Below are 14762 nucleotides of genomic sequence, written 5' to 3' on the forward strand. Positions count from 1 at the left end.
CATAAAGATAAGTGTACTATTTATATGCTAAAACATTTTTCCTTCTATAAATGTGAAAACTGATGAGAAATGCTTTTTACATACTCCCCAAGAATGATGGGATGATAAAAAATGGAATCTCAGAATATTTGTTTATAGGAAATCCCTACCACCAAAATAAATAATCTAAATATTTTATTAATATTATAGTTTTATATTCATGAAATCCTCCCTATTCAAAGTCGTCTAGTTGGACCAGGCCAAGCATTGGCATCAACACCACCACGCCAAAATCAACCTCAGCGATTTTATAAATCCATTGGTCACTCACTCTCAATCGACTCCTCCATTTCCAAATCTCGAATTTCAGATCTCGAAATACAGAGAAAAGCAGAGAAAATGGGCAGTTTGGGAGCCATTTTGACGCATCCGGATGACATATACCCGCTGCTGAAGCTGAAAATGGCGGTACGCCACGCCGAGAAGCAGATCCCGCCGGAGCCGCACTGGGCCTTCTGCTACACTCTGCTCCACAAGGTCTCTCGCAGCTTCGGTCTCGTCATTCAACAGCTCGGCACCGAGCTCCGCAACGCCGTGAGTTTTTTTTCTGAAAATTTTGTGAGCGAGATTTTTTTGTTTTTCTTTTAGTGCGATATTGACAGTGTAGTGGAGAGGCATCCTAAATTTTATTAGTTAATCGAATTTATTAGGTTTATTTTATTTTTTCAATCGAGCAGAAGAAAAGCAAAATTTGTTGATATTTTTGAAAGTTTTTTTTTAGTGAAATTGCTGTTTTCTTTGAATGTTGGACCGTTGTATCTTATCCTTGCGCATATTGAATTGATGATTACTTTTACTAGATGTGTGAGTTTTTTTTTTTAATTTTTTAATTTTTTAATTTTAATTTTTGGAGCGATTCCGACATTGTAGTGGGCATCCTAAATTTTATTATGTTTGTGGAATTTTTAGGTCATTATTTATTAATTTTTTTGGTGTTTTGTTTGAATTTTGGATCGTCTTATCTTACTCTTGCGGATGTTGAATTGATGTGTACTTTTAATAGATGTTGTGAGATTTTATGTGTTTTTGAGTGCGATTTGGATAGTTAACCAGTGCCTTCATTATTCACTGGAATTATTAGGTGTTAGTTTTTCTTATTCTCTTCTTCATCGAGTCTAAGAACAGAGCAACTTACCGATAATTTTGTTGACTTCTAGATTTAGATATTGAAATCGTTAAATTTTCTCAATACTCGTGTGTGAGATTTTGCCCTTTGTTAAGTGTGATTCAGAGAGTGCAGTCAACTCCTAAGAACTAGCAGTTTTTCACTTCATGGAATTATTAGGGATTAGTTTCTTTTGTCTCTTCTTCAGCGAGTCCAAGAACAGAGCAAATTGTGGACAACTGAAATAAATCACTGTTTTCTCTGAACTTTGGATTGTCCTTGTGGATATCGAACTGCTAAATATTCTTTGTATATTTTATCGATGTATTGTTATGTGTTTTTATTTTATGTACTTTGTGAATGTTTTGATTAGATTTGAATGAGTTTGCTAAAATTTATCAAGTAACCGAATGATCAGGTATTAATTTCTCTCATTTTCTTTCATCAACACCAAATTCTTCACAGGCATACAATGTTCTAAACTCGCCAAAAAAATGAAAAAAGAAAAACAGAAGTATGCAACCTTTGTCTATTTTCAATGGATTTAGACACTAATAAGTCTTATCACACATTTTAGGGCATAAAGTGACTTCTGAGATTTCATAGAGCTAGTGGAGATTGATCTTGTTTTTCTCTTTTTGTGCCTTAAATTGAATTAGATTTTCCACAAATGAACAAGAAAGCCACTAATTTAGTCTACCGTTGAATTTTGTGTTCTAACTTTCCTAATGATTTCTTTTATGGTTTTGCAGATATGCATTTTCTATTTGGTTCTTCGAGCACTCGACACTGTTGGTTTGTACCTATTATCTTAAAACTCATGCCATGTGTGCTAGAATTTATAATTTCTGTCTGATGGGTTGTATTTGGCATAGTGCATTCTTTTGCTTAAATCATTAACTTAATGCCATGTATGCTAGCCCTTCTATTTGGTGCCTGCTGCCACTGAAATTTTCCACCCTGCTTCCCTACATTCTTTATATGATTTTTTCAGACTTCTTTCTATTATACTCCATTTAGTGTGTGTTTGGATATTTCATCTCAATGCTTCTGGCTGCTGCCATGACCAGTTACCACAACTTGTCCACTCTGTTCTTGAGTGGATTCTTATTTACTACTGTATGATATTCGGCACTTTTAATTTCAATGTGCATATGAGGTCCTAGTTATGCTTACTGCATATTAAAAGGTTGCATGGTTACCACCTCTCGTCCTTTTATTTATTAAGTTGTGATATTCTATGGGGCGGTTATATTCTCCTTAGCATCAATTTTATTAGTTTTGGAATTTATTTGTAACAGCTGCCAGCTTCTGATAAAAATGTGAGTTTTCCAAATGGTTGGCCCTGGTGGATTCAAGGCTCTTTTTATTTTCTAAGCAAATTTTAATGTTACAAAAATCCTGAATGCCTGCTATTATTGACAATCCACTGAATAAATTTTATATTTCTCTATACTTGGCGAGGATGTTTTGTCTTGAACATTTGGAATTGAACCTTATCACTTTAGGAGCACTATTGATTCGTTGAAATTTATTTTAAATGTTGACAAAAAAATTTATAGAATAAACGTGATGGAAAATTGATATTGTTAGAAAAATTAGGCTAATCCAACCTATGGTAATCACCTTAAAGGGGGGTGAATAGGGTGATGGTCTCTTTTTGTAAATTTAAATTATATGAATGCAAGAGATAATTATATGCAAATATATAATAAATTAATATAAAAACAATTGTATATAAAATAAGAGAATAGAGAAGAGAGAATGCAAATACAAGATTTTTATAGTGGTTCAGCGCAATCCGGCTTACGTTCACTCTCCTCTAGCTTCAATCCCAAGCTTGAAGTTCCACTATTTCAAGGCTTCCAAACCAAGTCTTCAAGCAATACAATTGGATTATGGTTCCAATCTACCCTCTTGGACTTTTGGCTCCAAGCACCCTTTACAATCCTCGAGAGATACCCCACTCCTGAACAACCTCTCAAGTGATACCCCACACTTGAGAATCCCTAAGTGATACCTCACACTTAGATTCTTCCTCTCAAAGATATACAAATAATTTATCAATATCCTAGTACAAAACTTTAGGCTTAAATGATACAAGAAAACTAGGATTAAATGGTGTACTAAAGATATACAAGTTTTAGAACAATGGTGCACTAAAAAATACTTTTCCAATGCTCAAATATATTTAAGAAAGTTTTTGGAAGGTTAAGTTCTTTAAACAATGAAGATTGTAGTCTTTTTATAGAAGAAAACGACCAAACTAGCCGTTGGGAGTTCGACCGGTCGAGCTGGGGGTCAACCGGTTGACTATCCGTTAGCATTTAATGCTTGACAGGTGACCGTTGGACCTCGACCAATTGAGGCTCAACCTCGACCAGTTGAACAACCGTTCTGAAAGAGAGAGAAGGTTTTTTGCACTCCTTGACCAGTTGAGTTAGGGGTCGATCTGCTCCTCGACCGGTTGAGTTGGGGGTCAACCTATTCCTCAACTGGTTCAACTGGTTGAGCCATTTTTGGCTCAACAACCATTCTTTTCAACTTAAAACCTTTTAAACAAGTTTGAAAAGCATTTGATACAAGGTTTTAGTTGAAAACATGAAATCATCAAATTTTAAAGGATTTAAAACGAAATAACTCTTGGATGATTTTGGTGCATAAGTAAAGAATATAATGCATGAAAAAACTTAGTGTACCAACAACCTTACAAAGAGATCTTATGAAGCTTGGGTCTTGAAAAGAGCTTCTCTTTGAGGTCTTCTTCTTCTTATTGATTTCTCTTTGGCTTGATTTTGTCTTTGTGATTGCCACTTTGGAAATCTTCTTGCCTAATCACACTTGAAATATAATATTAGTTCCAAACCTTGTTTTGTTATCATCAAAATTGAGATTAACCAAACCTTGGTTTCATGGATATATTGCCTTAGTTGATGACTTAGTTGAATGACAAAACTTTCAGTCTTCTCTCTTGTTTTCCTTTTTATTTTATTTTTTTAAGTTGCTACACCTGAAGCAATCAATTTTCTATCAACTCCTTTGTATAATTTTTTTGTGTCTTGTTTTTGCACTTTGTTCATATGGATCACTACATTTTGGAAGGTTCACTGGGGCATTTTGGTGTTATTTCAAAATTTCCTGTTATCTCTTACTTTCAGTTATACTATGTTACTAAGTGGATATATGCTCACCCTCCTAATTCATCTATGGTTCTTTTACAGAGGATGATACAAGCATTCCTACAGATGTCAAAGTGCCTATTCTGATAGCTTTTCATCGTCATATATATGACCGTGACTGGCATTTTGCATGTGAGGATCATGAACTCTTTTCACCGTATTTGTTTCTCTTTCATATTTCTTATTTGTGGTTTCTTTGGTTCCACAAACTGGAGAATACTGTTTTGGTTATTTTTTTGTCAAAAATATGGCCCTTAAATTCTTTCAGATATTTTGTTTTAATTTAGTGAAAAAGGAAGAAGCTAGGCTGTGCTTATGATAGTTAGCTTGGCTGGTTTCTTGTGTTCTAATTCCTGCTCCCTGGAGCGTTTCTATGCACCGCCAGGTTTCTCTGGTTACGTCCAACTTTGTAAAGTCTCCATTAACTCTTCAATGAATAGCAACAAAGTTCTGAATTTTCATTGCAGAAGTTCATGTTAAAATCTAAGCTTTCCTGTTAAAATTTTGTGAATAATAGAAGCCAATTATCTTCTTTTATGTCTAACTGTTTAAGAATATCAACCATAGAGAGAAGTAAAGTCCTGGAGAACATACTATATGTCTGATTGTTTCAGAATCCTGACAATTGGATGTGTTCAGAGCAATTTCTAATGTGGTTCATTTAGAAAATACACTGTCATATGCCACTCTTCCAAGACTGGATTTAAGTTTCAAGCAGAGCCACTTGACCAGTTTTTTGTTTTTTTTAAAGGTTGCACTTGTCCTTTTCATTAGAATATTCACTATGTGGTCTTGGAATTTTCTTCTCTCTCTCTCTCTCTCTCTCTCTCTCTCTCTCTCTCTCTATATATATATATATATATATATATATATATAGATATATATATAGCAAACTCTTTTAGCTAGGGGCAACAGCTTTCTTATCTCGATAGTTTTATACCATACAAAGCAAGAACTGAAAACCTTTTTCTGTTCAAAAATTACAAAATATTTCTGTAGAGCACATGGTGTTTTTATACCATACAAAGCAAGAACTGAAAACCATTTTCTGTCAAAGTTGCAAAATATTTCTGTAGAGTACATGGTATATATTTATGTGTTGACATGTATACAATTTTAGTTTGCTCCCTAATCGTGCCTCTTTCTTTTCTGTTAAGGTGGTACAAAGGACTACAAGGTTCTCATGGACCAATTCCATCATGTTTCAACTGCTTTTCTGGAGCTTGAAAGAGGGTTAATTTTTATTCTTGCACTTTTCCTCTTATAAATACTCAAATGTTTCTATCTGTGAATATGACTTCTGTTATTATTCATATTAAAGCTCCTGCAACCATGTACTGATCAAAAACTGTATCTTCTATTTATTCCCCCACCTTTGATGTCATGAGGATGTAGTCAAAGGCTCCTAGACAAGTTAGATTTTAAATTCTTCAAGTGCTTAGTTGCATATTTGTCCTTAGTAGTCACTGGGAAGTGTGGATGTTGTTCCTTTCTTTTTTTGGAGTTTTGTGGGTTTTTCCTCTTTCGGTCAAGGAAACCCTTTTAGGATGGAGGGGCTCTTTTGTGGGAAAGAAGAGGAAGGTGGTGTGGCAATTGGGACCGTTACGCTTGTTTTGGGTTATATGGAAGGCTAGAAATTCAATTGCTTTTGAGGATTGCAGGCTGTTCATTCAAAGGCTGAAAGTATCTTTTGTGTATTTATTGTGGTCGGAAACCAAATTGTGGATAAAAGATGGTCCTTCGACCTTAATAGATTTTATAGAGTGGGTGTGTATGCGTTAAAGGAGAGGATTTTTTTTTGTTTTTTCCCTTGTTGTATGGGCCCTTTTGTAAGGGGGTAAGTCCCTTTATACTATAATTCGGTGGGTCGCTATTTTAGCGCCTCTTTGCAATACAATTATATACTTATTGATAAAAAAAAAAAAAAATTGTAGCCTGTAATATGTGGGGGACTTCTAGATGTCAATGTGGCTATCTGGGGTCTGTAATGACCAGACTGCCATTTTAAATGTATTTATAGAAAACCTAAGGAGGACTAATTTGCTGAAGACATCAGTGAAGTCAAACAAGTTTGAACATCCGAGTTCAAACTTGCAATCTTTTCATTTAAACAATCGGGAAATCATAAATTTCTATATTTAACCTTTAGTCACCAATTTCATCATTATAGATGAACATTAACTTTGTAATTTTTAAGAGCATAGTTTTAGAATATGATTGAAATAAAAATTTCTTTCATATTGATGTTGAAAGGTTCAAGTTGGCATAATCTTGCATGATATTTGAAATTACACTGCAGTTTAATTTTTTTATATGCATATCCACAAGAACTTATTACCTATCAAATAAATAAATAAATCCATAAGTTATGATTTCCAGAATTCAACTGTCCACCTATTGACACTTGGTCTATGGCAGCAAACCATCTGTCTAGGTTGATTGCCACTGTTTTGTGTACAGTAGGATCCTGGAGTGTCTAGTCACTGATAAAAACATGAAAGGCTTGAATTCTAAATGGCCCTTGACTTCTCCAAAATAACTGGATGCCCAATGAGCATCCTGCCCCTGTATGTTTCCAAAACAACTGGCAGGTCATCTAGTGATTAGTAATGCAGCTGATTGTTGAGAATCTGATTACAAAGGAGGTTAGCTACAGTACAGATCCTCTACATTTAGGATGTGTTTTTCTCTTCCCCTTTTTTTTTTCCCTGATTGCAATCGTTGGATGCAAAATGAATAGGTAACCACGATAGTTTAGTGAGTTGATGCTAACAATTTCTCCAAATATATTGTTATTCCATGTTATGATGCTTAAACAGAGTCAAGAAATTCTAGTTTTGAGACACTGGAATCTAAAGTAGCTGGGATTTTAAAGTTTGGGTTTGGGTTATATCTAGGTATCATGTCATAGAGGTCCTTTGCAGGATTGTAGTATGAAGTATATTCCTAATGAATATACTTCATACTACAATCCTTAGAAAATAAGTGAAAACAATTAAAAGATGTTCTCTGAAAATATCATATATTTTTTTTTTGTTTTTAAGAACAAAAAATTGTTTTCTACTTTTTAGTTGTCAAACATGTAACTCTGTTCTAGAAAATAGAAAACTGTTCTTAAAAACAGTTACTAAACAAGGTCTAAGTTTATAGGCTTAAATCCCTTTGTATGATTGCATTGGAATCTATTTGATGTGCTTGTTGGTTAAACTTGCTGCATGCATTTGTTTGTCTGAAATATAAGAATATGTTTTTTGAGTTCTTGAATATATACACATCTTCTATCTGATAAAAAAAAAATGCATACACATCTTCTACAAACCACTTATGTTATCCAAAAAATTTGTTGCAGTTATCAGGAGGCAATTGAAGACATCACCAAACGAATGGGGGCAGGAATGGCAAAATTTATTTGCAAGGAGGTTTGTAATGAATGTCTTTGTTTTTTCTTATTTTATGCAATGAAATGTTTGTTTCTGCCAAAAAAAGAGGAGGTTTATAATGAATGTATCATGCAGGAGAAAAAGGAGAATTGGCTCAGGATTTTTTATATTTCTTTCTGTTTGCTTTAACCGGTCGCTTATATCAAGAATACTCGTGTTAAGTTGTTGTGTCGGCTGGTGAAACCAGTGCGATTAAGTTGACTAATAAGGTTCTGCAGTTACTTTTGATCGGTCCACAAAACCAAAATATTGAAAATTTTGCAAGAGAAATCTTCAGCTATGACCCCTAACTTAACATAGCCTTATTTCCCAATTTCAATTTTCATGAGCATGTGCTAACACCACATCCACATTGCTCTTCTCCTTTTTCTTGTCTCATTTTGTAGGTATTCAATTATCCACTAGCCTGCCAATTATAAAAGCTGTAGTTTATAAAAAAAATAAAATCAAGCTCATAGTTATTGAAATGATAGTATTTTATGTCATAAATTGTGTAAAATCTTGGACTTGTGTGTTACTTTTTTTATTAGCAGTGAGTATGCTGTTGAAATTTTTTTTCTCAGATCCCCTGTTTTGGATGGTCTCAAACATCCGATAAATCTAGCTATTTGGATGGTTAAAAAGAATGTAAATGGACAAAAAAGGAAAAAAAAAAAAAGAAGAAGATTTTGCTGTCATACTATGAATTGCAGTATCTGGTGACTGGCCTTGAGATCTCTGTTTGTTCATCTATTATTGTGTTAGTAGACAACCATAATTCTGGCAGAAGCTCAGACAATAGCTCCTTTGAGATTGGAATATATTTTTTTATGAAGTTTCTAACACACATTGTATTTCTCCAAATAACCTCCTTATGTAATGAACATCTGAATAGCACTAGAACTAAATTCATCTTTGGATTATGCCCAAAAGTTCTGAAAAATAAAATGTAATTCACATGTGATGCCGATAATTCTACTCCTATTGCAGGTGGAAACCATTGATGACTATGATGAATATTGCCACTATGTAGCAGGACTTGTTGGATTAGGATTGTCCAAGCTTTTCCATGCCTCCAAGTTGGAAGATTTGGCTTCTGATGAACTCTCCAACTCAATGGGTTTATTTCTTCAGGTAATAGTTGTATTAATTTGATATATGCTGCAACTGGTATGCTTCATCCCGTCTCAACTTTTTGTGTCTCATAAATCCCAGAAAACAAATATAATCCGAGATTATCTGGAGGATATAAATGAGATCCCAAAGTCACGCATGTTTTGGCCCCGTGAGATTTGGAGTAAATATGTTAACAAACTTGAGGTGTGTTCCTTTCCCATATTTTATTTTCAGATTATAGTTGTATCTATGAGTTTATCTGTCATTTTGATTCTTTCATGATGTAATGCAGTATACTATAATTGCCAGTGTGGATATGTGATTCCAAAATGTAAAAGATTTTTATATCCCTATCTATGCTTGAGTCTTATTGCCTATTTATTGCTATATTCTGAAAATATTTATCTCAGGACTTGAAAGAGGAGGAAAACTCAATCAAAGCAGTGCAATGCTTGAATGACATGGTCACTAATGCTTTAATACATATGGAAGATTGCCTGAAATACATGTCTGCTTTGCAGAGTCCAGCAATATTTCGATTTTGTGCTATCCCACAGGTTTAAATCTTCTCTACTAACTTCTGGTTTCTCTATTTGCCATAAATTGGCCTGTTTGTATTCACGTAAGGGAGTAACGAATATCCTCTCAGTGATTTCACGTTTGCAGGTTATCTAGCTTGCCTATCATGCTATATTTTTTTATATTCTAGTCTCTAACTAAATAATAATTTCTCTGATCAAGGAAAAAAAATGAATAAAAAAAAATATCAGCATTTTCTATACCGATTTAGTCTCATTTTTTCCTGGTTGGACACAAATAATAATAACCCTTGAGCTGAAGGTCTGCTGTATGGACAGTATAGTTTCTACTTAGCATTGAAGGCTCTCAAAAGGATACTACTGGTTGTAGACGAACATTTTTACATAGCTTATGCCATTATGTTGCATTCATTAATCCTGCTATTTCAAGAGATCTCAAAAATCAAGCATAAAGCAGTAACAGCGTTTTTGTGATAACTGTTTGTAATATAGCTCTATTTACTTCCAAAGTTATGGTTCTTTCCTAGTCCTCCTTCGAGCTCGTCCCAAATTGATCTTATACTTTGCTTCTTTTGTGCAATTTGAAGATAGATCGAGTCTGGAGAAAGTTTATTAATACTTTTATATGTTACTCTGGTCAATGTACTTAACGATTGTATTCATCTTCTGGACTTGCTAAATATTGTTTGTTAAAACTATAGCAACTAATGATAACAGAAATCTAGGAAAATCTGTTGTGTAAGATGAGCATGCAACAGTATCGCATGCTAAAATTCCTGAACAAGTTAAACCACATAGTAGCCATCTGGAATAGGCAATTGCATCTTCCCACCCGATGGTTTGGTAATAGAATGATATGTTCCATTATCCATTGGCTGAATGACATTCCTTTTTTTTTTTTTTTTTTTTTTTCTGTCTATACAGGTAATAGTCTGATCTTAAATCTTTTCTTTATTGAGCTAGTAGTTCTGTCCCAATTCGGGATTCGTTTGTTTCTTTTTCTATTTTTCTATTTCTACCATGCCTTATCACTTGATAAAAAAGTTTCGAATGTTTTACCATTCTTATTGTGTATAGGTTGACTTTTACAATTTTGCCTGATTTGATGAGTGCCATCTATGTTCATCATGTTGATATCATTAATCCTTATAGGATGATCCTGTGGAAGTTTGTCTCATCTGATATTGTGCTACTTTTAATAGATCATGGCAATCGGGACACTAGCTTTATGCTACAACAATATTGAGGTCTTCAGAGGAGTAGTAAAAATGAGGCGTGGTAAGTTGCTAATTATGGATATTGCTTTCCTTACTTCTGGACTGTTAAACATGTAACAGAGAAACTTTACTTAATTTATTCTATTGGTTTTCTTGTTATGCTTATTGCACTTCCTTTACACCTTCCAGTTTTTACTTTTGTCATTGGATGATAATACTATTAAAAATTCATGAGAAGTTAATGTATGGGCAAATAGTAATTGACCTTGAGTGACCAGTTCCATAGACACCTGGCAATGTTAAACTTGGATTGCTTCATGTTGTCCAAGACATCTGTGAACATATTGCTATGATAATTGCTGGTGGTTTTGAAGCTGTATTTATCATTTGATTCTTTGACCTAATGGTTTTAAATTCATAATCGAGAAGTAGTAGTATGATTTAAATTCGGTTTGAGCCATGGAAGGTGGCTATGATTGGTGGTAATGATTAACTGATTGTTTTAGTTATGCTCAACTGTGGTCCGACTGATATTGATCCCTCTGCTTGAAGTCCAACCGTAGATATTGAAGAGCTTCCTTCCTATGAGCTTGTTAAGCTGATTGATGTGATAAACATGCCTACACACACATACAGAAGGATGTTTCTTTAGCATTTGAATAATTTTGATGCTCAATGAATTTGCAAATGCTTGAATGAGTAAATCTTGCTTGCACCTGCATTCAAGTTGTCTTATTACAATACACCCCCTCCCCGATTCCCTTCTCTTATTCTATGGACAATTGTGATTCCTTCTGATAGAATATCATGGATAGTACTAAGAGAAAGGCACCCCCTCACTGATTCCCTTCTCTTATTCTATGGATGATTGTGATTTCTTATGATAGAATATCGTTGATAGTGATGTTTTGGGGGCTGTCCTTTACCTTGATATAATTCTTTTTTTTAGCAAACAGAATATGCCGTGTTAACTGGTGTTTAACTCTCGGTCCACTTTGGTGAGTTTTTTTCTAGGTCTTACTGCCAAAGTTATTGACAGAACAAAAACGATGTCTGATGTCTATGGTGCTTTCTTCGATTTTTCTTGTATGCTGAAGTCCAAGGTACGGCGCCTTTTCATATGTACCACACGAGATGCATTAGCCAGCAAGAAGAAAGTGCTTTTCTTCAACTTAATAGAGTTAATATACCATTTGCTCATCATTTTATATACTACTCTGCTTATTTTTACCAAAACTTCTTTAGATGCTCAATAAATCTTTAAGATGGTAATGCCATGGAAAGGAAATAGGAAGAATGAGAGTTCCAAGCCATGACGATTAGGGGTATACTCGTAATTATTTACCACTAATAAAATTAAACAACTGTAGTGGCTCTTCTTTAATCATCACCCAATGGCAGTTTCCTTGGAAATGGAGGGAACTTTTCTAGTCTTAGGTGGTAGCCAGCTTTTGAAGATGGTACATTCATTGTTCTTCTTGATCTATACTGGTGTTATTATTCACTGAAGATAGTGTTGCGGTTGGCTGCTATAGGTTGACAAGAATGACCCGAATGCTACAAAAGCATTGAGCAGGCTAGAAGCAGTACAGAAAATTTGCAGGGAATCTGGAGCCCTTACCAAAAGGTTTGTTGTCAAAGTACTACAGTAATCCTCTATCAACCCGATTTCTGTGTCTGACAATTTTGTTGGCGTTCCAACAGGAAATCCTATGTAATCAGGAGCGAACCAAGATATAATTCGGCTCTGGTAAGCCTATATGCTAATTCTCTACCTCGTCATATCTTCATGGAAGATTCCCTACTGATTAGTGATTATATTAATCTCAATGTAGATTGTGGCATTCTTCATCATACTGTCCATCATTTTCGCGTATCTATCTGCCAACCGTCAGAATAATTAAGGTACAATGATTTCTCTTTATCAGACTCCTGCACCACCAGTGAAATACACAATCACATTGCTTCAAAAAAATTCCCCAAAAAAAGAAGGAAAAAAAGAAAGGGGAGATATTCTAACTGGTTTCATTTCTGCAAAATCAACTTTCTCAAATTTCCTGTAGGTATTAATGGATGGGTACAAAACTGCATGGTTTCTACCGAGGATCTTCCGTTGTTTCCTAGTGTTTATATATACTATTCTATGGGTGATGCTTGACTCTATAAAAATCCAATAGGTATCTCCTGTCCTACTAGAAGTTAAGGGACTCAAATTAAATACGTAATGAGCTCCTATTTTGTTGTTCACTATGGGAATTGAGCTAAAATGCTATATCTATGTGTTGTAAAGCTAAAATAAGAACAATTATATTATACTATATTTACATGAAATTACTTGTTTGGGTAGGTGACTTGCATGTATTTACATGAACTGGTCGGACGGGCATACTGTGGCTGCTCCTTTCTCACCTTTTATTTTATTTTTTATTTTATCTCCTCTTTCAAACCTTATTCACTAATTAGGGTTCTACCTCTTCTTCATGAAGAAAAACAAAAGCCTCATCCATCTTCTCTAACCTGTTGTTAATCCCCAACTCATTAATCTTCATTTTTTATGTTGAACCCTATCATTAATCCCAACTCATATTAATCTTCACATTTAGCCGGTTTTTCAAAATCTATGAATTATCCGTTTTCTCTGTTTTATTTATTTATTATTATTCCCAAACATTATCTTCACAAAAGTTCCGTCCCTATAATATTTTCCTTAGAAGAATAGTAAAACAAAAGTGTAAGAAAAGGAAAGATTAAAAGGGAAAAGGGGGAATATCATCTTCACAAAAGTTCTATCCAAAACATATTTTCGTTTGAAGAATAATAAAAAAATGTAAAAAGGAAGAAAAGATGAAAAGGAAAAAGGAGATTTGACAAAAGAAAAGATGGGGGAAGGTTCTTAGATGGGTAGGATTTAAAGGTTGATGATGAAAAGGGTAATTTTGTCATTTCATATCCATAATTGACCTTTTTTAAAAAAAAATGGATGTGTTTAATAATTGAATTTAGTTTTTCAGAACAAAATTACCCTACAGCTGAAAGACTATTCTGGCCTTGAAAAATTCATATACATCAACTGTTTCCTTTTTCTGCCATTGTTTTCCATCTAACTTCTCCAGTAACACTAAGAAAACTTGTGTTGTTTAAGGCTAATGGATAAGCAAATGATTATCAGACAAATAATTTTAGAATTGAACTGATAAGGTTTTTGATTTTTTTTTTTTCCTCTTTTGGCATTTTCAGAGATCATTTTCAAGTCCGACGCTCTTTACATCATTTACAGCATTCGGAGTTATAATCCTTGCTTTTGAATACCGGGGAAATGCCTAGAGGCTCTTCGTAACACTATGAGAGGTTTTGACGCTATAGTTCTGGACATTACGCTAAATTTCTAAAAATCCGTGATATTTTTTGTTAAGTTTTTTATAATTAATTTTTTTTTAATAGCATAATTTTATCCCATTGGAACTTGAACTGGAACCTCCATAAATCCTCTCCATCCCTTTACGGGCCTCAAAGGCATGGTCAAAATCTTTCTAATTCTTCACCACTTTTTATTCCATAACACTGTTTTCTTCCATTTTCACCTTTTCTTTTTTTTATAGGTAACTTTTGTTTGGAAGAACTCGGAACCTCTCATAAATCCTCTCCATCCAGGCCTCAATAGTCCAAATCTTTCTATTCTTCCCATTTTTTTATTCCAAACACTGTTTACTCCCATTTCACCTACAAGAGTAAAACAAGGTTACAATTCTTGTTTTGGAAAAAGAGGCAGTAGAGAAAAGGGGTATTTTTTTTTTAATTTTAGCTATAACGTGTTTTGACGGGAGCCGATATAAATTCTCAAGAATAAAACGACATACCCACACCCAATAAATTGACCATTTAAACAGAAAAAAAAAAAGAAAAAAACACATTGTCCAAATCTCAATTGTTGCATGCATAATCTCTACTCTTAAGTGGAATAAGCCAAGAAAATGGAACATTATGGTACCGTAATATCCTTCATTCTTCCCGTCAGCTGCTACATCCTAGGAATTCATTATATCCTTTATATATTCAACTGACAATGCAGAAAAGAAAAAGGAGACCTGCATCTCCTCCTTGTGGCATCCAAAACCTAGAAGAAATGTCTAACTAAAGCCCAGACCAAA

At 34.2% G+C, this 14762-nt stretch overlaps 1 protein-coding gene across 2 annotated transcripts; it reads left to right on the forward strand.

Moving 5' to 3' along the window:
• Positions 1-202: 202 nt before the first annotated feature.
• Positions 203-14168, forward strand: LOC117911338 (squalene synthase 1). Of its 2 annotated transcripts, none has more exons than XM_034825673.1 (14): positions 203-573; positions 1897-1939; positions 4366-4455; positions 5481-5556; positions 7673-7742; positions 8733-8876; positions 8958-9062; positions 9269-9415; positions 10600-10675; positions 11629-11717; positions 12150-12241; positions 12319-12364; positions 12450-12519; positions 13852-14168. In XM_034825673.1, exons 1-13 carry the CDS (start codon positions 379-381, stop codon positions 12516-12518), a joined length of 1242 nt encoding a protein of 413 aa, XP_034681564.1. In that variant the 5' UTR covers positions 203-378; the 3' UTR covers position 12519; positions 13852-14168. The 2 variants fall into 2 exon arrangements, with proteins under 2 accessions (XP_034681564.1, XP_034681563.1); XM_034825672.1 differs by lacking the exon at positions 13852-14168 and adding an exon at positions 12678-12979.
• The last annotated feature ends 594 nt before the right edge of the window (positions 14169-14762 follow it).

This window comes from Vitis riparia, chromosome 3 (genome assembly GCF_004353265.1).
Source record: "Vitis riparia cultivar Riparia Gloire de Montpellier isolate 1030 chromosome 3, EGFV_Vit.rip_1.0, whole genome shotgun sequence".
NCBI lineage: Eukaryota > Viridiplantae > Streptophyta > Magnoliopsida > Vitales > Vitaceae > Vitis > Vitis riparia.